The following is a 24,501-nucleotide window of genomic DNA, read 5'->3' as shown; positions in this document are numbered from 1 at the left end:
GTATTTGCAGACATCAAAACCCTGTTTTTATTATTAAATGAACGATGGTGTTTCAGTGGTTAGCACTACAGCTGGGCGATATGGCAAAAATGCAATCTCGATAATTATTTTCCATATTGAACGATATCAATATGTATTTCGATATAAGTTGTTAATGCTTTCAGATTTAAAAGAGTACCCCAGCAATGATTGAAGCCACAAAAATTAGAGGGCCCATTAAATGCCCTAACATATTTTGCAGAAGTGGGTTGTAACGAATTACATTTACTTCGTTACATTTACTTGAGGAAAGTTGTTGGTTAACATGTACTTTTTGAATACATTTAAAAATGTGTACTTTTACTCAAGTAAAATTTTAGAGAAAAATCATTACTCTTACTTCACTACATTTAGCAGTGTTCCTCCATTGCTGTCAAATGATAATAAATATGATTCATTTGACTTGTTTGTGTTGGAATGATGGCTGAAGTCAAGAAAGACATGTGAGTTGAAACTGTGGCCACGCTATGGCCGGTTCCAAGAAGGACAGTCACGCTGTCTGTGCAGTGAGTTTATCAGACCAGGTCACCCACGGCATCGAGTTCAGTCTATGTTTTCACTCCAAGATGTCAACAAGAATAGTTTGATAATGCGATCGGACTGAAATTGCAACATATACCTGAACCACAGCTCCAACCTGAAAAAACACATAGTGGCAAGTGTTAAAATGATCCAAATTTGAACCGTATTAATGGTAACTATGGGATAACTAAAGAAAATGCTGTTTAATAGAATAACTGATTAGCCCTGCACATATAAGTCATTCACACTGTTAACCATTAAAAATATAACATTTAAACATTGTTTTTTAACATAAAAATGGTGTTTATATATATAATAATTAAGGCTAATAATATTGACCGTAAAGGGCTTTAAAAACATTAAAAACTGCTTTTATTTTAGCTGATATAAAACAAGTAAGACTTTCACTAGAAGAAAAGAATTGATAGGAAACATCATTTGAGAAATATTAAAAAAAAATGAAATTCACTGGAGGGCGATTCATTTTGACCTTACACACACACACACACACACACGCACGCACGCACGCACGCACACACACACACAGACATATATATATATATGTATATATGTATATACATGAATGATGAAAAGTAACTTGTAACTAGTATTTACTTCACTGTTAAAAATAGCTGTGATTTCAAAAAACTGGTAAAAAACTGTAAAAATGCTACAGTACAAATCCGTAACCTGGTTAACGGTATGTTTCCTTAATATATACAGCGAAAAAACGTAAATTGACTTTTCCAGAATTCCCTGTGTGGCACATCACTTTTTATGCTTTTTGTTGACATTACTATGGATCTTTTTAGTTATTTCCCTATCAGTTATGTACATTAGAGATTTATGTTACATCTAATGTTGATAAATAATATTTATTTCATGACTTTATTTTTATGCGTGTTACCATACTGGTGTTTAGTAGCTGAGTGAATGACACTGAGCACCTTCTACACTTTTCTGTTTGTGGGAAAAGTTGATTGTGATGAGCTTTGGTTCATTATGTAACTTCCTCATCACTACCTGCATATGGATGTTCCAACATGTCTAACTGTGTAACAAAAGATGTGTAGATGTTGGTAATTCAAAATATAGACATATTACCTCTATAAATGAATAAAATACAGAAGTTTACCGTAAAAATGAGGAATTACTTTTACGGTTTGTACCGTATTTTTAACGGTAAAGTACTGGCAACCACAGCTGCCAGTTTTTTACCGTAAATTTTACAGATTTATTTTTTACAGTGTTAAGTAATTTTTTCATCAGATACTTTATACCGTATCAGATACGGTAGTTTACCGTAAAAATGAGGAATTACTTTTACGGTTTGTACTGTATTTTTAATGGTAAAGTACTGTCAACCACAGCTGCCAGTTTTTTACTGTAAATTTTACGGATTTATTTTTTACAGTGTTGAGTAATTTTTTCATCAGATACTTGTTTACTCTTACTCGAGTAACTTTTAAGATTGTTACTTTTAATTTTACTTGAGTAAAAATTTCCGCAAGTACTTGTACTTTTACTTGAGTGTAGATTTTGGATATTCTACCCATTTGCCTGATAAATTTTCAGTGGCTGAAAATTCTGACATCTCTAATATCAACCCACTTTTAGATTGCCATTGTTGCACATTTTTGCTGTGCGATTGGCTCTTAAATCACTAAAAAATCCAGAGTTTATCAGTGTTATTGACAAATTTGATCACGATTCGACATAATATCATTTATCAGCCTAGCCTTAGTTAGCAATGTCGCCTACATTTCTTTGACGCTTCTATTCACTCATGAACTGATTCACAGCACCCTGTCCAGTCAGAAAAATGACAATATGCTTAGCTCATTGAAGACTTCATTCAAGCCCAGTATGAATCTCTGAATCTGAATGACACTGATTCCTCCAGTTTCCTTATGCGCACGTCTATAAATACCCCTGACCAAACAGACAAAGGCTTCTCTCTTCTGCAGCCTGTGAGCCTGATGGATCCACACAGGCCTGACAGTGTCTCTCAGTCCAGCATTCCTCAGACCGAGCGCATGCATGCAGCCGAGCCGTCAAGAGCGGCTCTTGTCTGTAGAGAAATCACACAGAGTTATTACGATACAGAGGGGCCGTGGAGGTCTTTGTGTGCGACCCTGTAGGCCCTTGCACACTTGTGTCCTCAAAGAGTGGAAATCAAAGGCAGTCATCACAGAGACTTGCTGTGGATGACTAATGTTTTAACCCTTTAATGAAAGGGGGTCAAACGCTGAGGCCTGGGATAAAGCCGGAAGAGCTTTTCCTAATCAACCTTCTTCAATCCCATTAGTCATGCAAAAGCAGCAGACACAATATATTCGACGGAGAAGTTGACTGGAAGATCAGAGTTTCATGAAAGATTTACACGAAGAAGAATTTCAAAGAATTTAAAAGTCAAGAGGCAAAAGCACAGATCTGATCTCATTAAGTTTGATTGCATGGATTTAAAAAGCACTAATACTAATAAAAAGGATATTTGCTGTCAAATGGGACAGAAATGATAAGAATTTTTAATCCAAGCTTGAACAACTCAACAAAACATGTACTATAATATTAAAATAGATTTTTTAAAAATAAGTTCTCTATTAATACCACATTATTACCACTGCTTACAATACTAATTAAAAAAATCAAAGATAATGACAAATAGCAATTCCAAATATTAGTAAATACATTTAATATAGCATATAAAAACTGAAATAAAACATATTTAAACAATAAGTTATGCTTTTAATGAGAAATTAAAAAGGTGATGTGAGACTCAAAGAACTTAAAAAACTTAAAAAGTCTTGATGAGATTCTAATAATTGGTTAGTCTTATGAAAGTGTTCATATTAGCAATATCACACAAGTAGCAGTTTGTACAACAGTTCGACAGCATAATCGTTTATATAAAAAAGAAAATGAAACATGTAGAGTCTCAAAATCTTTTTGTATGAGGAACTACTTTCTTCCGCCATTCATTTACATCTGCAACTGATGTCAGGACAACAGAAACCATCGCTACTTCACCAACATCACTTTAGAGCTAGTATTTGAATGATTCTCTAGCGTAATGTCTAAAGTGATGACAAAATATGAATATGAAATGCTCACGTTTTGAGATTATAAGGCTGAACGGCATGAAATGCCATCAGTCTACAGAAATTTCCCAGTATTTCTCTGTTGCAATCAGGATATCACAATAATTAACACTGAAAAAGCCAAAGCAGCGCAAACACTAGCAGATTTTTGTTGTGTTTGTGATAAGGAGAAACGCTAGACACATGCAGGCACTTCTTCTTTCTTTCTTTTTACTGAACTAGTCTGCAGTAATGAAAACAAGAGACCCATTAGAAACAAACAGATGGCCAACCAAAAAGTAACTCAGGGTTATACAAAGTGGCCAATTCCTAATATGTGAGTACCATCTCACACTTAATACACTACAATTACTAAATACAGCACTACAACATACAAAAGAGAGAGATCGACTTACCAGTTTCATATTGATTTGATCAACTGTAGTTTAAAATTAGGCTTATTATTATAGGCTTATTATGCGGTCTCTGTCGCCATCTTGTGGATGGTGCTGTATCTCCGAAATTATAAATATTTAAAATTGGCACTATCCTTATAAATAAACTGCACAGTTGCAATCTAAGCAACTACATTCTTAAATAAAAAGCCTCAAAGTACATTATGTTGTCCAACAGCAGCAATATTTGTCAAACTGTAGTGAGTTTATTGATCTCCTGTCACTCTATGTGGGCAGGGTAATACAGAAGGGTGAAGAGGCTGTACAAGTGCGGTTATTGCAGAATATCGCACTGCTATAAGCCCATCAGATTCGAGAACCAGTCACTGTTGTATATATATCACATTAGTGACTCAAAATATAATAAAATGAACAAAGAATTCACAAATACATAAAACTAAACTTAATTTTAATGTGACAAAACAACAATTTACTTTAAAATGATAAGATAAAGAGTCGTCGGCCCCAGTGGTGTAGTGGTTAGTGCGTCAACACATGCACTCTGTTGCTCACGGCGACTCGAGTTCAATTCTGCCTTGCCGTCCTATGCCGATCCTTTTGCTCCCCATGCTTTCCTATCAGTTCTCTCTACTTTCCTATCCAATAAAGGTTAAAACCCTGAAAAAAATATATCAACAGTATTTTAACTATTATAAATGACATCTGTAAAAGTTTTATATCGGTGTTGTTATTATTAACCAGAACTTAAATTAAAATGAACTCATTTTAAATAGAGTTGAAAAAAATAGAAGAGTTTTTAAAAGTTTGAAATAACTGAAACTAAATTATTCAAAGTAAAATGTTATTAATAAAGGAAACAAATTTAAATGCTGCTGTATTTATTGATTCTGTTATATCTCTCTATAATTAATTAATTGTGACATTTCTTGTTTTTAAAAAAACTGCTTCTTTCATCCCAATCAGTCAGACTAAATCACTGATTTCCCATGTATCAATTAAATGTTAAGTTGCTTGTTGACAGTGAAAAATGTGACCTGTGTCAAATAGACTGCGATCATGCAGGTTTAAGAGTCAGGGTTGTTGTTGAGTAAAATGTAAAAATGCAGCGCTGATAAGCGCGTGCCTCAAGTCTCATGACTGCAGTGAGAAACACTGAAGATGGGGAAAGATACAGCTAAAGCTGCTCTGTTCCTTCAGTACAAACTCCATCTGGTTATGAACATTGGCTGTTCATTTAGGTCCAGCTTTGTCTTCTGGTGTCTGTCAACTGTCGTTTAGTTTTAGTCTGAGAATATCATTCATGATCCATCTGCATAATGCTTGGTTGCAAATGTCGGGGAGACGCTTCTCCAAAAGACAGTCAATCCTCCAAATGTTTTTGTGAATGCGACAGCCAGTGAGTAAAACTGTCGTCTCTGTGGTTCACAGAATCTGAAATGTTAGTATTATCCTCCAACCAGAAAACAGCTCTTGAAGGAGAGAGACGTTTGTAGGATTTTAAATGAAGCATCTCAAACTTTAGTGGTTACACAGTGCATAAAGTAAACATTAAAATAAAACATCTAAATTAACTGTACATTGAATATTACCAGAGTTCAGCATCTGTCTATTCATCCATCTATCTGTCTGGCTGGGTTTCTGTACATTTTTTTGTCTGCACCATATATTTTTCCATCCATCCATTTAGTCTGTTCAGTTGTTTATCCAGTCGTCCATTCCTCCACCTCTATCTGTCAATCTATACATCCACATGTCAACCTCTATCAATCCATCCATCCAGCCATCTTTTCATTTTTCTGTCATTTAGTCTTTTAGTTCATATTTCCATCCACCTATCTATCCATTCATTCATCAACCTCTATCTGTCCATCCATTGACACCTCCATGCATATGTCCATCTCTCACTATCCATCTATCCAGCCCAGCCATCTTTTTATCATGTTTTCATTTACTCTGTTCTTTTATCCATCAGTCATACAATGCATATATGCTTTCGCCTCTTTATCTGTCCATCCATCCATCCATCCATCCATCCATCCATCCATCCATCTATCCATCCATTTTCTCACATGTTTAACTTTATTCTGTCCATCCATACATCCATCTGCCTCTCTATCTATTCATTTAAATCATCCATTTATTCATTGGTCTTTTTTTATGTCCATCCTTCCAACAATCCATCCATCCATCCATACATCCACCTGCCTCTCTATCTGTTCATTTATATCATTCAATTATACATTGGTCTTTCTATTTGTCCATCCTTCCAACGATCCCTCCATTAGTCTCCCCATCCATCCATCTGCCTCTCTATCTATTCATTTATATCATCCATTTATTCATTGGTCTGTCTGTTTGTCAACCATCCATCCATCCATCCATCCATCCATCCATCCATCCATCCATCTATCTATTTTCCTCTCTATCTGTTCATTTATATAATCCATTTATTCATTGGTCTTTCTGTTTGTCCATCCTTCCAACAATCCATCCATCCATCCATCCACCCATTCATCCACCCATCCATTTGCCTCTCCATCTGTTCATTTATATCATTCGTTTATACACTGGTCTCTCTATATGGCCACCATTCCAACGATCCCTACATTAGGGTCTCCATTCATCCATCCATCTTTCCATCCATTCTTTATCTGCCTCTCTATCTGTTCATTTATGTCACCCATTTATTCATTGGACTTTGTCCTTCCTTCCAGCAATCCATTCATGAGTCTCCCTATCCGTCATCCATTCATCCATGCAGTGGAAGGTGAGACCAGGTCTGGGACATATATGTTTTTTACATGGAATGAAGAGTGTTTCTACAGGTGGTTTGTCAAGCCCACTCACCTGTGTGAAGCACACTTCATAAATGAATGAATCAATGATTTTTTAAAGGTATGAAGTGATTGTAAAATGTGTAAATGTGTAAAACTGTTGCAAGTGTCAGTTAACATGTCAGAGAGATGAAAGAGTGTGTTTTCTTCAGGTGGTTTGTCAAGCCCACTCACCAGTGTGAGGCACACTTGTAATTGTATAATATTTTGAGGTTGTCATGTGGTGTGGTGGGGGAGAGAAGTGGGCATTCTGGTTTTGTTGACAGGGGTTCAGTTGATCGCAGAAGAGATTTTGGGGGTTTTAGGGTCTCTCCCCCAACAACTCGCTACAGTAAAATATTTCTGAATGACACACAGCTCTCCTCAACATATATTCAGAAAACTCCAACTTACTACATCTTATTGCAGAGGGACCTCCCCAACTCTCCCCTCCCCTTGCTCATTTCACCATCAATAACCATGCTGTCACCATCTCTTCCCTTTCAATTACATGGCCTGTTGCTCCTCTGTAACCGACTCCACCCAGAAAGCTGTCATCCACTAACACAGCGCACTTTAAATTATAGCAATCCTGCACTTTTGTCCATGTGGCCTCTGTGTAACCCTAACTGCTCCTCATCAAAGGCGCTTCTGTGTTTTTCACCCCTGTATAACTCTGGCACGTGACGTCCACTGCCCCGAATCAGACAGCTGATCAGCTTTTTTAGGGATCGAGTGCTCGTGGTATTTTACATCTGATGCTTGTAGGATCCAAACCCTCATTCCTGCCTATTAAAGGAAAAACCCAACATGCTCTGTGAACCCGACCGCTAAACAGGCACAGATGGTGCGTTTTGCAGATATGTGGTGTAATATGATTTCTGTAGTGTTTTTCTGGAAGCGGTCCAGATGGGAGGGTCACGAGCCGAAAGTGAGTTTGCCTGTTGGGGCGACTGATGGCATGTCATTTTTGGGGGTGTGTGGAGGAGAGGAATAGGAAGCAGAAGGTTCGGGATGATAGAAACTGCTGTCGTCAGCCGGGACAGGAAGCTACAGCTGCAGGACGTATCCCCTTACCCATAATGCCCTTGGCTCAAGACCGCACAGCTGCTTTCCCTACAATTGGTTTTGCAAGAATTTGTGTGTGTATATGCGATTGTGTTCAGTGATGTGTTTGGGTGAATGGATGTTTGCACTGCATTTCTGAATGCTGCACACTGCATTGTCCGCTTTTCCTCAAAGATGATGTCATTGTGTATTCTTGGACCTCACAATGCCACATTGTCTCGCTGCTCGGATAAAGCACTTGATGAAAGTTTAGCAATCTAGACTGTAAATGTGTCCAGAATGTGCAAAGTAAGGTAAATTCATTCATTCATTCATTGTCATTTAGCTTAGTCCCTTTATTCATCAGCGGTTGCCACAGCGGAATGAATCGATAATCATTCCAGCATATGTTTTACACAGCGATGCCCTTCACACACACATACACTACGGCCAATTTAGTTTATTCAATTCACCTGTACCACATGTCTTTGGACATACCTCAGGCTCTGTGATTGGTCGGCTTGGTACAGATGACGAGCGTTGGTGGTGCTGAGGGCCACAGCCCGCATTCAGAAAAAAAAAAAAAACTTGCAAAGAAACTCGACACAGATTCCTCTTAAAATTCATAAAAACTCTGCTGCCAGCTAGAGTTTCGGAAGTGTTATTGCAGAGCAACACAAACAGTGTGCAGAAGTTTAAATGAACAACTACATGCAAGGCAGGCACCGAGGGCCATGCCGATCACTCGACACAGAAGTATAAATCAGCCTGTGAGGCAACAGTGCTAACCATTGAGCCACCGTGTCGCCAGAAAAGTAAATGAAAAATGTTAAGTGCTATATTGCAGATATTTCACATTCCTAATATAAAAAAATGTATTGACTGATTGATCGGTTGGTTGGTTCATTCGTATGTTCCTTTGCTCATTTATTCATACATTTGTTTGCTTAAAATAATAACTATAATCAATATTCACAACTATTTTACATAATTATTTTGTAATAGTAATAATAATATGAAATATATTGTATAGATATTTTTATTATTTATATATTTAAAAGGTTATTAAAGTTATTAAAAACAAAAAAATATTATTTAGCGTTATTTAAACAGAATAGTAATAGTGATGTAATAGCGGTGCTGAGTTTTATTACCTACCAATATTAAAAAATCAGTTAACTGTGAAAATTGAAAAGTGTAAATATGTTTAAAAGAATCTCTGCTCCTTTGTCACTTAAAGTTTTTCTATGAACTGGAAGCTGCGAGCGTTTTTTAAAGTTTTTATTTTGTATTGTGATGCAGAGAAACGGAGAAATAGAGAAATATTAGAGAAATATTAAATGCAACCCAGGCTCATTCTGAAAATGTACCTTTACAGACGTTTCTGGAGACCGTGAAATACGTCCCGGCATATTTTCTGCAGTTTTTGTTTTCACAAATCCACGAGAGGCCGCTGTGTACGCTTTTTGAGATCTCAAATTTCTCACGCGAGTACCTTTTGCGCCTGCTGTTCTCGCGTAAACCCACCAGAGGCCGCTGTCGACTGACTTTTTGACTGACTGAGCGAACGATCGACTGACCCACCCTCCCCCTTCCCTAAACCCAACCAACACGTTTCAAAAGCAATCCAAAAAAAGAAAAGCCCTCGTCTGATTTTTTTTACCACATCCTCACCCTGCTATTTACTTGTTTATTTTATTTTTTGGATTCTGTTTTTGTCTTACCTGCTTTCTGGAACCGCTCTTCGCCGGACTCGAACCCCATCGTCGTGGTCGCCGTGACGCCGGAACGTATTTCGCGGTAACCAGAAACATCCGTGAAGGTACGTTTTCAGAATGAGCCTGGGTTGGTTTATTGATCTCGACTCTTGACTCCCTGCAAGCAATGCCCCTGTTTTGACCATTGCTTGCCTGACCATTCTCATAATAAGCCATGTGTTTGGATCTGCAACTCTGTTTTGTATTTACTCACCCTCAAATGGTTCCAAATCTGTTTGAGCTTCTTTCTTTTATCACAAAAAAGTAGAAATTTTGAAGAAAAATTGTAAACCGTTAGCTACTGAATCCATTGTATTTTTGTTCTTAATTTGGATGTCAATGGCTCCCAGTTTCTGGCATTGATCAGAATTTTGGGTGAACTGTCCCTAACTGTCTTCTTCAGAAGCATATGACTAATAAAATTGTAGCCTTTAGTTGGTTTGTTTTTATTTTTATTAATTTTAAGCCTAAATATTGTCTAAAATTTGGTTTGTGAGAGTCAGCACGCAGCTTAAAGGTTTTCAGTAAAGCAGTCAGATGGGGATCAGCCACCTCACATTCCCACACATGACACAGGAGACGCACCGCCGCTGAAACAGACCAGCTTTCAGGACCGTTGTGCTGATCTAACTGCGCTTACTTCCACAAACTTGACCCAGTTTCAGTAGAAGACACCGAGGCACAGAGGGTGTTGTGTGGGAACTGGAGTCATTCGGAAAAGGGCCGGGTCACTCTCTGGCCCGTGTAAGCGAGTGCACACCCAGACAATGGCCCTCTGGAGAGAAGTGGCCCTGCACTTGTGATTGTGCCGCTTTCTGTACAATAACAGTCATCCTACTCTCTGCTCTCTCAGTTTCCTCCTCCTGCTCTTCTTCCGGACATTTTTTCTTTTTTTCTTTTTTCCCTGTACACACACACACACACACACACACACACATACACACACATTCATGTTTTCTGATCTTTTGGGGAGAGGAAAACCCTTAGGAACCCTTAGTTAATTCAGTGAAGGTCAACTGAATGATAGCTTATCATTGGCTGATTAAAGACAGCATGAAGAGGAAGCTGTGATAGTCTGTGCTTGTTTATTGTTATGTATATCCTTTGTCCATGTCTGTACATTTATATCTGTCCAGCCCTTCATCTCTCCATCCATCCGTCTCTATCTGTCCATCTATGTTTCTTTCCCTACTGTTGCTGTTCAGTCTTTCATCGATCCATATTTATCTCTGTCTATCTGTATATCCATTCACTCATCCATCTTTCAATCCATCTTTCCATCCATCCTTCCATCCATCCATCTGATCATTTGTCTGCCTTTTTGTGTCTATCCTTCAATTCATCCATCCTTCTTTTCATCATGTACTTTTGTCTGTTCCTCAGTCCATCCATCCATCCATCCATCCATCCATCCATCCATCCATCCATCCATCCATCCATCATCTCCCTTTCTGCCCATCCATCCTTTTTTCACTCTGTTGTCTTTTTGTCTGTTCATCTAGCTAATCATTTGTTCATCCAACTATCTATCTCTCTGTTCATCCATCTATTTGTTCATCTATCAAATTATCCGTCTATCCATCTATCTATATCTGTCCATTCATCCATCCAGATCCATCCATCCCTCTTCCTGTCAATTCATCATTTTTGTCATCCTTTTGTTTTTTCTATTTGTCCATCGATCTATCAATCTGTCTGTCTCTATCTGTTCATCCATCCATCCATCCTTCCTTTTTGTCAGACTGTTGTATTTTTGTCTGTTCATCTATCCAATTATCCGTTCATCCATCCATCCATCCATCCCTCTTCCTGTCAATCCACTCTTTTTGTCATCCTGTTATTGTGTTGTCTGTTCGTCCATCCATCTATTTATCTGTCTCTGTCCATCCGTCCATCCATACATCCAACCATCAATTTATCCATCCACCCATCTCTCTTTCTGTCAGCCTATCCTTTTTGTCACCTTGTTATCCTTTTGTCTGTTCATCCATCCATCTTTCGATCTGTCTCTGTCACTATCTGTTCATTCATCCACCCATCTGTCCATCCATCTTTTTTATCATCCTGTTGCCTTTTTGTCTGCTTGTCCACCCATCCATCTGCATCTCTCCATCTTTCAATCGCAGTAAAATAGCAATTCTACTATGAGCTCAGAAACTCATCAGTGATTGTAACAACTTGAGAGTGAGTAATTTTTTAATAAAATGTAGACAATTAATAATTGTAAATAATGTAATATTGTGTGCCAACTATATACTGTATCTAAATATAATGTGATAGAAGGAGCACTACAAAAATAGTGAAAATTCTGCTCAGAGCATCACAGCTCAGTTTTGTTTTTGTCTGGAAATGGTGGGTCTCTCATGATCTCCCTCAACTGTTGAGATTGGCGTGCAGCTCAGTGGTTTTGTGTTTGTGCTCTGCTGACAAAACTGCAAAGGAAATCAGCATTGTGAAACATACGATTTTCATTTGTTGACATTGCGTCTTGTAAGGTTCCTGTTTTACACTGATATTACGTCTCAGCGATTGAATCATGATCTGATGTTGCAATTCTAAGTTTTATAATCACAATTGGGAAAATTCTGGATTTTTAAGTTGTTTAAAATTAATTAGACTGATTGTTCAAATGATTATACTCTTAAAATTTGGCTTATTACATCGTCTTTATGGTTTCATTCCATAATTTTTCTCATTTTTAAATAACAGTTCTTGTTAAATGACCCACAAAAGAAAATTTTGCCAATATATGCGAACACAATCTGTGTACAATAGTTATATAGACTATTGTCAATGTTTAATTGATCTTCATCCTTCCTCACTGTGCTGCGTACAATTTATTAATAATGTAAAATGTTCATTTAATGATGTCTGATTGATTTTTTTATTTTTGGATGAACTATCCCCTTAAATACCCTATATAAAACAATGGTGTGCAACAGGTACTTTTGCATATACAGAAATATTCAACAAACAGCAAGATACTCAACACAGAAGTGAAAGCTTAGAAAAAAATGCTTTATTTTGAATGGCCGGTATTTGCACAGCGGTTTGTGACCTCCTTCTTCAAAGCAGTGTTTGTTTTTGGAGCAGTGCGGGTCTAGGAAAGAAACATCATGAGCTATGCAACAGGTTTTTTGATCTGGTCCAGACAAAACGCTGTCAGGGCAGAAGCAGAAGAAAGGTCACATATTGCAGTAATTACTTTTGGCCAACAATAATATTCCCTGGATCAGCAAAGCTAAATGAGTGGCAGGTAGCCTTGAAAGAGGGACTTTTCCTTTCCCATCCCTCACTCTCTCTCTTGAGCGGGGTTCGGGATGGGTGTGTGGAGTGAAGTGCTTACATGTGTTTTTACATGTAAGAAGAGTTAGACAGGTGCTTGCCCTGCCTTTTTGGTTTTTAATCCGAAAAATGTGTAGTTTTACTCATGGGATTTAAGAAAGAAAAGTTCATTTTAACTTCTCTCACAGATCTGACAGAGTTTATGTCTTGCGTCTTAGTTTACATCTCACAAATCTGAGTTTATATCATCATTTTAAGCACATCCTGCATTTCTGAATTTACATTTTACAATTCTGAGGTTATATCTCATAATAAAAAAATCTTGCAGTTCTGTTTTTTTTTTTTTTTGTCAGAGTTGGGAGATAAGCCAAGGCACGTTTATTTATATAACACATTTCATAGACAATTCTCATTCGAAGTGCTTTACATAAACAAGAATAAAAGTAACAAGAAAATAAAGGATTAAAAGAATTAAAAATGATTAAAAAGAGATTAAAATGTGTTAAAACAGGTTATAAAAGAATGAAAAAGAAAAGAAAGACATAATAGTGTTACCTGTCGGATGTAGCACAGTGCTCATTCAGTAAAGGCACAGCTAAACAGATGTGTTTTAAGTCTCGATTTGAATGTGCCTAATGTTGGAGCACATCTGATCATTTCTGAAAGCTGATTCCAGCAGCCGCGGGTGCAGTAGGGATTCACCCTACTTAGACTGAACATGTGGTATTTCTAATTTACTTGATCTTAAATATCTGAATGATCTGTTAAATTTGTATTCAGTGAGAATATCTGTAATGTATTGAGTCCTAGACCATTTAGTGATTTATAGACCAGTAATAATACTTTTTAATCTATTCTGGATGTAACTGGGAGCCAGTGTAAAGACCCGAGGATAGGTGTAATGTGCTCAGATTTTCTGGTTCTGGTCAGAATACTGGCCGCAGTGTTCTGGATGAGCTGCAACTGTCTGACTGTCTTTTTGGGAAGGCCAGTGAGGAGTCCATTACAGTAATCCACCCTGCTGCTGATAAAAGCATGAACAAGTTTCTCTAAGTCTTCACTGGAAACAAAGCATCTAATTCTTGCAATGTTTTTGAGATGATAGTATGCTGATTTACCAACTGCTTTGACATGACAACTAAAACTCAGATCTGACTCCAGAATCACACCAAGATTCTTATTTTTTGTTGTTTCAAATCGAATCAAATCACTTTTATTGTCACATCAGCAGCACCACGTGTGCTATGATGAGTGCTATGATGAGTAAAAAGCTTAGGTGCTGGCTCCAGACAGTGCGCCCAAAAAAGCAAGACAATGTACAATTGGAAATGTTGACAGTAATACGTAGAGGACAGTGAATAGGTGTACACATAGTTGTTGGCAGTATTGTTTTAAGTATGGATTGCTTAAAGTGCAGTGCATGCTATATCTTGATGGTATGCAGTGAGGGGTATGAAACGAGTTTGTGTGAGGTGTGTTAAGTGTTCATCAGCCTGATAGTCTGTGGGAAGAAGCTTGACCCTTCTGTTTGACCCTTAGAGCTAAGGTTCGCATTCACCTTGAGAACCTCATCTCTGTTCTCAAATGCAATGACTTCAGTTTAAAAAAAACTCACAATCTCTGAGATAAAAACTCAGAAAAAAGATAAAATACTCTGAATCATGAGATATAATTCAAATTTTCAGAAAATAATAGAATTATTAAATATAAACCTGAGCATTGTAAAAAAAATCAAAACCACGAAATTTAGAACTACAAGAAAAGACGAAACATTTTGAGAAATAAACTCAGAATTGCGAGGTACAAACTCAGAATTACAAGATATAAACTAGTCTTGCAGAAAAGTCAGTACTGTTAGATAAACTCAGAATGACGAGATAAAAAATATATTTGATATATTTTTATGAAATAGACTCAGAATTGCATAGTCTGCAAGATATAAACGCAGAATTGCAAAATTATAATTTCAGAATTGTGAAATATAAATTGAAAATTATGAGATATAAGCTTAATTACAAGACAAACGTAACCCTTATGTACTGTTGGGGATGTTTTCATCCTCTCTGGGGTAATTTTGAGTCTTAATTTGGCCACAAACTTCTCTGTGTTTCAGCAAATGGAATGATTTTTGGTAACAAATCCTATTTTGACACATGTTTTGGAAAAATGCTTTAAATTTAAATAAAAACCCTCAACAATACGCTCTGGGCAAATTTACTTATGTTGGTGGCTGTTTTTGCCCCATTGACTTCCATTTATTCATTTTCTTGTCAGCTTAGTCCCTTTATTAATCTGAGGTCACCACAGCGGAATGAACAAATGAACAGCATTTGTTTTACGCAGCAGATGTCCTTCCAGCCGCATCCCATCTCTGGGAAACATCCACACACACTCATTCACTACAGACAATTTAGCCTACCCAATTCACCTGTACCACATGTCTTTGGACTGTGGAGGAAACCGGAGCACCTGTAGGAAACCCATGCAAACGCAGGGAGAACATGCAAACTCCACACAGAAACGCCAACTGACCCAGCATCAACCTCAAACCAGCATCCTCCTTGCTGTGAGGCGACAGCACTACCACTACCACTGCGTTGCCCCATTGACTTCCATTATAATGATGATCCATATAACCATAGTAATTCATATAACCATATAATTATGATTTCTTGATTGTTGATGGTTTTCCTTGTTGGGAAGAGGTCAAATTTGCCATTTTTACTGTTTATCATGGGGCAAAGACAGCCACCAACATAACCAAAGGGTAGTAAATTTAAACAATACAGTCCTTTGAGTTTCTTGGTCCCTATTTATAACATAACTAATAAATCACCAATAAAAGCACTTTAAAACTAACATCTAACAGTGTTTGTCAAGTTTGGAAATTGAAGTGACTTTTCCCAAGGTTTCCTTCCTCAAAATGAGATACGTCCACACTTACAGACCATAAATGTTGCATTGTTTACTAGTTCCATATGAGTGAATTCGTATCCCAGGACTTTCTAAAAATGTCTGGGTTTTTTCTGTAGGGGGTTTCTTGTTTCCTGTGTTTGTTTGGACATTCATAACAGTGCGGCTATTGTTCACCACACACAGATCTGGAAGAGCTCTACCATAAGAAATCAATTCAGGTCATACCCCTATCTTTGCTTGTTTATTGCATTAAACCTTTGGGATATCATGTTCAGCATTTTTGGCAAGCTTTCTTTTAATAAACAGCCAAAGAAATCAGATGTCCGACAGCTGAGGCCTGCCTCATGACAGATTTTAAAAAGGTCAGATGGACTGAATGGAAATGGCCGGTCACTTTGAGTAGCATGATTAGGACATAAATAAAATTCAATTTAACAGTTTATTAGTAAATCTGTTCATCCATACATAGTATAGTGTATTCCATAGTCTATGTATTTATCTGATGTATATACATTCGCTGGCCAAGGTACAGCTTGTTTTTACTGTTATGAACCCTTTTGATTTCAGAACTGCTTTAAAGGAACACTCCACTTTTCTATAAAGTAACCTTATTTTGTATCACACTTAGAGTTAAAAAGTTGAGTTTTACCGTTTCTGAATCCATTTAGTCAATTTCGGGGACTTGCAGGAGCACTTTAGCTTATCTTAGCTTAGCATAGATCATTGAACCGGATTAGACCATTAGCATCTCTCTCAAAAATTACCAAAGAGTTTAGATAATTTTCCAATTTAAAGCTTGACTCTTCTGTAGTTACACTGTGTACTAAAACACACAGAAAAGGCCGATGTGGCTAGGAAGTAAACTACATTATACTCTTAATCTGGCATATTAATCAAGGAACTTGATTATTTAGCTAAGCTTAGCTTGATGGGCGTGGAGCGCTGCGAGCAGAGGGAGGAGTGGGTGTGGCCGGCAGAGCAGGTGAGAAAGAGGGGAGCAAACAACTGTTGTCAGTTGGCTCTCAAAATGAGACAAACCATGAGGAGACACATGATTTTATAGTTTACAAAGTTAAACTGCAAAGAAATAAATAGTAGTTTAATGCCCTGCTACATATTTTATTCATAATTTCATATACACATAACCACAATTTGTTATATCATTTTAAAGATAACCATGTAAACACTATAAATAAGGAGGAGTTCTCTCTTCCTGAATCCCCGAGTCTGAATGCAGACACAGTGAATAGCAATGCAGCAGGTCTCTTGCCCTGTCTATACAGGCGATGTGTCTGAATGGTAACAAATTCAACTGATAAAAGACGAAGTTCACCATTCTCCAATTCTCATACAGCTCTCTCTACAAAAATGCTTGATGCAAACCAACAGCATGCTGTATCGGCCCTAACAACATCGCGGTGAAAAAATGCAACAAACCCTGTAATTTATGGAAACAAACACCTAACATTATGACCCTGCATTAACGGCTAAACACTGCTTGCCGTATGGAGTCTCACCCAGTCATTGGGTCTCACAGCTTGGTAGGTCTGCCTTGCTTTTGGAAAGCACGTGCTCTCGTGTTTAATTAAAAAGCAGGGTCTTCTCATAGGATAAGAAAACTCAGCTATGAATAATAATGAGAAACCGACACGTCATCACTTCACTAGCAGATTCACGCTACATTACCAATTTTGATCCCGCCCCAAAAATTATTTTAAACCCGGAAGATGAAATTAGCTGACAAAAGCTCAAAATTATCCAGTTTTCCCCATAATTAAAGCTTTCCTAACTGATGCTCACACACAAATCTGTGACACACACAAATCTGTTAAATCTCAAAAAAGTACTTGAGGGTGTCTTGAACCTTTAAATAACTCTATAAGGAAAGATCTCATCATTTTACATTGTGTTCATTTTGTAGTGAGTGTGTTAATTGTGAAGTATGATATGCAAATTATTTCCCAGTGTTGGGTTGTGGCCGGAAGGGCATCCACCGCGTAAAACATATACTGGATAAGTTGGCGGTTCATTCCGCTGTGGCTACCCCAGATAAATAAAGGGACTAAGCCGAAAAGAAAATGAATGAATGAATGAAAGAATAAATAATTATACAAATTACAAGCATAAATTAATGCAAAAGGACAGAGATACAAATGAAATGGGCTGGGCCTTATAATTTTCTGGATATTTTAACAGTATTGAGTTCAAATGTAAAATAACACTGTATGTTCTTCATTGCAATAAACAATACAATTAATCTTTAAAGCAATCTTTATAACTTAATAAAGCAAACTTTATAATAAAAATTTTATAGTCGCATGCCAAAAAAATAAATCTGTTCACTGTAGTACACTGTTAACACTTACTGTAGGTTATGCGGTAAGTAGCTGTGAAATAGCCAGTGTTTTGCTGCAATAAAAGGTATTCTACTGTACAAAAGACTGGTAAGGTCTAACAGTGTTGGGTTAAACTTACACTGTAAAAAATAAATTGTTGAGAAAACATTAAAAAACAAGGCAACTTGATGCAGTAAGAACTTTGAGTTGTCTCAACAACTGTTTTTTCGTTTTTCTCAGTAACAATATTTTGTTCAGCTAACATAATTTAGTTAATTCATGCAATGTTGATTATTGTATTGTACTAACAAAGATATTCTTGTTGCATCAACTGAAGCATTGAGTCAATTCATTTTTTTTCTGTTCACTGGATGTTTTTTTTTTAATTTGCAAAATAAGTAATTATTACAAGTTAGCATATCATCCTGTTTTTAATCATTTTACTTTAAAATGACAAACACAAACTTTTCATTCATTCATTTTGGCTTAGCCCCTTTATTCATCAGGGGTCACCATCAGTGGAGTGAACTGCCAACTTATTCAGCACATGTTTTACACAGCAGATGCCCTTCCAACTGCAACCCACTACTGGGAAACACCCAGTCACATTCAGACACCAACACTGTGTGTCTTTCAACTGTGGGGGAAACCGGAGCACCCAGAGGAAACCCACAAGAACACAAGGATGCCAACTGACCCAGCCGGGTCTCGAACCAGCAACCTTCTTGCTGTTGCATACGCAAATTATTTAATTATCAATGTCCCTGTTTAACACAAAAATGTTTGTCCAGAAAACTCAGTTAAACATGTAGACATAATATTTTAGCGAATATTGTTGATATAACATATATTTTTATGTAGATCATTCACAATTCTTAGTATATATGACAGAAAAAGTACAGTGTGCTGAACAAATGGTGATTGAATTTTTTTCAATGTAGTTATTTTTTATTGCTATTAAACTATTTCCTGGGTAATTATAACCACGATTTAAAATTGAGATTCTGCGATGTGACCATTGCATATACACATTGCGATAACAATGCCAAAACGATATATAATGTGCAGCCTTACATAATCTGTAAAGATATTCACATAAAAGTCCACATAAAATCTAAATGTTCAATGTTTATTTTGCTAGCTCACATTGTTATTTTAAAGTGAATAATTAATTTGTCCAAGTTAATCCACTGAAAAAAAAAGTTTGTTAAGGTAATCTACAATAAAATTTTGCTTCTGCTTTTGGTTCTCTGTTGATGCCAACCCTAGGGCTTCCACGGCAACTGTATATCAATAACCTTAACCACGCCCCTCTTACTGTTAGTTTGCTAAAGGAGAATGATGCGCAAAAGAAAGCCACACCCAAAATATTGCATTTCAGTTGGAAGCACATCAACATACTGAAATAAATGTGTCAGCAGCATAGACTGTAAATGATATGGACGTAGTATCCGTGACGTCACCCATAGGTTTCTGAAGAGCGCAAATGAAGCAACAAGTAGGCGTGGCCAACCATCGCCATTTTGTTCGCGCGTCATCGCACCCACCAGGTGGTGACCAAATAAGGGCAAAGAGACGGTGTATGAGCAGAGCTACAGACACCTGCTAGCATTTTGCTTAGACAGGCTTTTCTTTGGGAGAAACTCTTAATACTTCATTACCTGCCACTCGTTTGTGTTCTGACCACATGTGCTTGGTTGCATACTATATCAATAAAGTGTTTAGACTTTTAAAAACACTGTTGTAATACATTGAGGCACTAAACATTGTTCTTAAGCTGCTTTTCTACAGGAGGAAAATGCAAATTACTTCCAAATACTTCAAATATAGTCAGTGTTAGTAAAGGCAAGGCTATTGATGAAATCCAGGCATAACACTGTATGACAACATTTCAGATGACTGTTCTATAGTTTACAGCTAATCAATCTGTCAGATTCTGGAGTACATTATAGGTCTAAAGAAAAATATGAATGATAAATGATCTTAAATAAAACAAATACATTTATAGAGATGCTATATATGTTTATAATTTCACTCACCTGGGAAATGGAGGCAACTTGAACAGTTTGTGAGCACAATTAAGTGCACACAGCATGCCATATCGTCTGATAATTGTAGGAAATAACTCCAAAAGGCGATTGACTGTGTAAAGCCACATAAAACAAAACAAAAATACGATATATATGCCGAGTTCAGCAGCTAATCAGCCGGAATCAGCTGAGGTAAAGTGACAGCGACTAGCGAGACCTAGCGGTCACTCAAGTGGCCACGCCCTTAATTATGCAGACTGAATCAAACGTAATAAAAACGAAACGGATAAGTTATAAAAAATTTACCCCCTCACAGTTGTCATGAAGGGCAATATTAGCTATTTACACTAAATCCATCTTTTGTACCAGGCTGTAAACATGTTTTTATCAGCTGTAAAATAGGCCAATTTACCATCGCAGTCAGAAATCATCTGGACTTCCTGGAGCCAGCTCCCCAAGGTGAGTCGATGAATTGCAGTTTTAGTTACTTTCGTATTGGCTTCCCGAGGGAAAGCGGGAGGTTGCCACTTGATCAGCATCTTCCGGTTCACTTTAAATTCGATTGGCTGACTGGAATGTTGTTTCAGGATAAACATAGATGTTGATCCAGAAACATGTCCTACTCAGTCACACAATTTGCATAACATCATTGCAATATCAGTTGTCACCTCAGTTTGCTGGTATGATCTGACAGGATTGTCACCACTGTGCTCTTATTCTGCCGCTGCTGCTTTTGTAGCTCATCTGCTTCAAGGTTTGATGTTTTGTGTGTTCAGAAATGCTCCTCTGCAGACCTTGGTTAATTAAGGTTATTAAGATTACTGTTGTCTTTCTAACAGCTGAATTCTTCTGATCATTCTCCAACTCATCAGCTATTCTCCTTTACAACCTATCCTCTGTAAACTCTAGAATTAGTTGTGCGTGAAAATCCCAGTAGATCAGCAGTTTCTGAAATATTTACACCAGCCTGTCTGCCACCAACAAACATACCACATTCAAAGTCACTTAAATCACTGTTTTTCTCTATTCCCATACTCGGTCTGAACTTCATCTTGACCACGTCTACATGTCTAAATGCACTACATTGCTGTCATGTGGTTGGCTGATTAGATATTAATGAGCAGTTGACATATTCATAATGAAGTAGCCACAGCGAGAGTCAATGCAGTAGGCCAAAATCACTAGTGATTTCCTCTTGTCTTCTGGTCTCTGATCTTGTCCTTCTCTTGAATATGTGCAGGTATGGAGCATCTGGTGAAGGAGCTGAGTTTGCTGCTGAAGCTGCTGGAGAACGAGAGCGTGAGTTCAGCCACCGCAGAGAAGATGAACGTGGTCAGAAACCTGGTCAAACAGCTGCAGCCGTCTGGTGAGAAAATACAGAACAGCTGAGCAGAAGCGCTTTGCATGAGATTCACACATTAATCACTGTAGCAATGTCCAAGTATTTCAGAATGAATATAAAAAATCTTGAAGATGAGAAAACTTGCTGTTATCTTCCATGTAGTGTGTAAAATGTTTTAAGTGTGTGTGCTGTGGATGCGTTTATTCTTCCGCAGTGAATGGATCTGACATATACATGAACACGTCTCTCTATGGAAATGGTACCAGCTTTGTTGAATCACTGTTTGAAGAATTTGGTGAGTTAACAATTATAAAGCTTTCACTTTTAGCAGAAATTCTACTTTTCTTTTGAACGAATAATCCTATTTTTAGTATTCAAGAAATAACTCTGCTAGATAATTGATGCATTGTTAGATAAAATTATACTCCCTGGAAGTCATAGGAATTGCATGCTGTAATTGTGATACTTGTCCTCAGACTGTGACCTGCAGGATCTCAGGGACTCTCCTGAAGAAATGAAAGATGTGGAGCAAGAGGAGGCTCCTAAGCACATGTCGACAAAATCGGTAACATGGGTAACAACACAAACACATAATTATTGTTTCAATGCTTGGGGGTGATGAGGTTTGTTTTAAGAAATGAACATGCTTATTAAGCAAGCATGCATTAAATTGATCGAAAGTGACATTTTATAACATAACAAATGATATTAAGCAGCACAACTGTTTTAAACATAGATGATAGTAATAATAGCTTTTTTGAGCATGAAATCTGTATGTTAGACTGATTTCTGATGTGACACTGAAGACTGGAACAATAAAACAGAAAATTCAGCTTTTAATCACAGGAATAGTTGTATCCCACATCGAAGGACCCTACAGTATATAAACATTCATTCATTTTATTTTCGGCTAAGTTCCTTTATTAATCTGGGGTTGTCACAGTGGAATGAACCGCCGTATATAAACATATATGTTTTAATAGAGGTTTTTTTTAATAATTATTTTTTAGGGATTTTCACCTTTATTAGGACAGTAGAGAGTGTTGACAGGAAAGCATGGGGAGCAGAGAGAGGAAAAGGATCAGCACAGGACCGCGAGGCGGGAATCGAACTCGGGTCGCCGCGAGCACCGGAGTGCATGTGTTGACGCACTAACCACTACACCACTGGCGCTGACTGATATAGGTTTTTAATATATGTGACATATATAAAATTGGCCATTTTCCTATATTATATGTACATATATGTGAACATATATACATGCATACATGTACCTATATACGTAGTACACATATACAGTTGAAGTCAGAATTATTAGGCCCCCTTTAAATTTATTTATTTATTTTTATATTTCCCAAATGATGTTTACCAAAGCAAGGAAATTAGAATAAAAGCAGTTTTAAATTTTTTTTAAAAACATTTTAAGGTCAGAATTATTAGCTCCTTTAAGCTATAGGTTTTTTCAATAGCCTACAGAACAAGCCATCGTTATACAATAACTTGCCTAATTACCCTATTCTGCCTAGTCAACCTAATTAAAAAAAAATTCTTTCTGTTCAAGAGAAATTGGGGAAAAAATAAACAAGGGGCTAATAATTCTGACTTCAACTGTATGTTCACCTATATGTTTACCAATGTATTAGTAAAATTATTAAAATCCACAGCTGCTATAAACATAAAAGTCCATGTAGAATTTACAATTTACATTTTTTATTTACTTAAGAACAATCAAATAGTACAAGAAGAAAATATAGTACAAAAAACTGAAAAGAAAAACAAAATAAAAACACGACAAACCATTTCTTTATACATTTCCTTTTCCACTATCTTCATACAAGAAAGAATTGACCTTGTAAATGTTTCAGGAAAAAGTGTAGACGTCATAGCTTTCCATCTCCTCTCACTAATTTGCCATAGTTAAATTCCATAACATGCCCATAACATGTGATACCAATTTCAAGTGTTCGCACATACATACGTTTTTTGCATTTTTTTTAGTTAGTTCTTAGTTATTGCCTTGATAATAGAAAATATGAGCTAGGCATCATGTATGACACCTGCCAAAGTGAGATATGAGCTACAGTATATAGGAGACATATCTTGTATGTACATAAAAGGCTTATATGTGGATATAAGGAAACAATACAGGAGACCTATATAGCCTGTATATGCACATATATGCACCTTAATCTTTCCTATTTAGGGTGACGCAGTGGCACAGTGGGTAGCACGTTTGCCTCACAGCAAGATGGTCACTGGTTTGAGCCTCGGCTCAGTTGGCATTTCTGTGTGGAGTTTGCATGTTCTCCCTGTGTTGGCATGGGTTTCCTCCAGGTGCTCCGGTTTCCACCACAAGTCTAAAGACATGTGGTACAGGTGAATTGGGTATGCTAAAATTGACCGTAGTGTATGAGTGTGAATTGATGTTTCCCAGTGATGGGTTGCAGCTGGAAGGGCATATGCTGGATAAGTTGGCAGTTCATTCTGCTGTGGCAATCCCGAATTAGTAAAGAAACTAAGCTAAAAAAGAAAATAAATGAACGTGGCATTTATATACATATATGCAGCATATTTATTTTATCATATATGTGCATATGTACTGCATATATATAATTATTATTATTATTTTTTTTTTTAAGAAGTTAGTATTAGAATTCTTAAAAAATATATATGACCAACTCAAACTTTTCTTCTTACAACAACTTAAATGCATTTTTTAATACAAAATAAGTCATTCAAAGTCGTTCAAATATAATCTGATTACTGTAATTGAGTAATCTTTGTTTTGTGGATTTTTAGAGTCCCACAGACACTCCTCCTCCTCCTCCTCTTCCTACAACTCCTCCTCCTGATGACTACTATGAAGAAGCCGCCCCTCTGGGTCCGGGCACAGCGCCGCAGTATATAACCACACGCAG

General features: G+C 37.1%; 1 protein-coding gene across 1 annotated transcript in view; it reads left to right on the top strand.

Moving 5' to 3' along the window:
- Positions 1-24,501, top strand: part of afap1l1b (actin filament associated protein 1-like 1b) — a 51,791-nt gene that overhangs the window by 6,342 nt on the left and 20,948 nt on the right. The window contains exons 2-5 of the mRNA XM_056446745.1: positions 21,482-21,607; positions 21,798-21,878; positions 22,060-22,148; positions 24,383-24,500. Of these exons, the coding sequence (XP_056302720.1) occupies positions 21,482-21,607; positions 21,798-21,878; positions 22,060-22,148; positions 24,383-24,500 (414 nt within the window). The remainder of the gene's footprint in view (positions 1-21,481; positions 21,608-21,797; positions 21,879-22,059; positions 22,149-24,382; position 24,501) is intronic.

Source organism: Danio aesculapii, chromosome 21 (genome assembly GCF_903798145.1).
Source record: "Danio aesculapii chromosome 21, fDanAes4.1, whole genome shotgun sequence".
NCBI lineage: Eukaryota > Metazoa > Chordata > Actinopteri > Cypriniformes > Danionidae > Danio > Danio aesculapii.
Note: the sequence above shows the minus strand (reverse complement) of the source record. Positions and strands in the feature narration are given on the sequence as shown.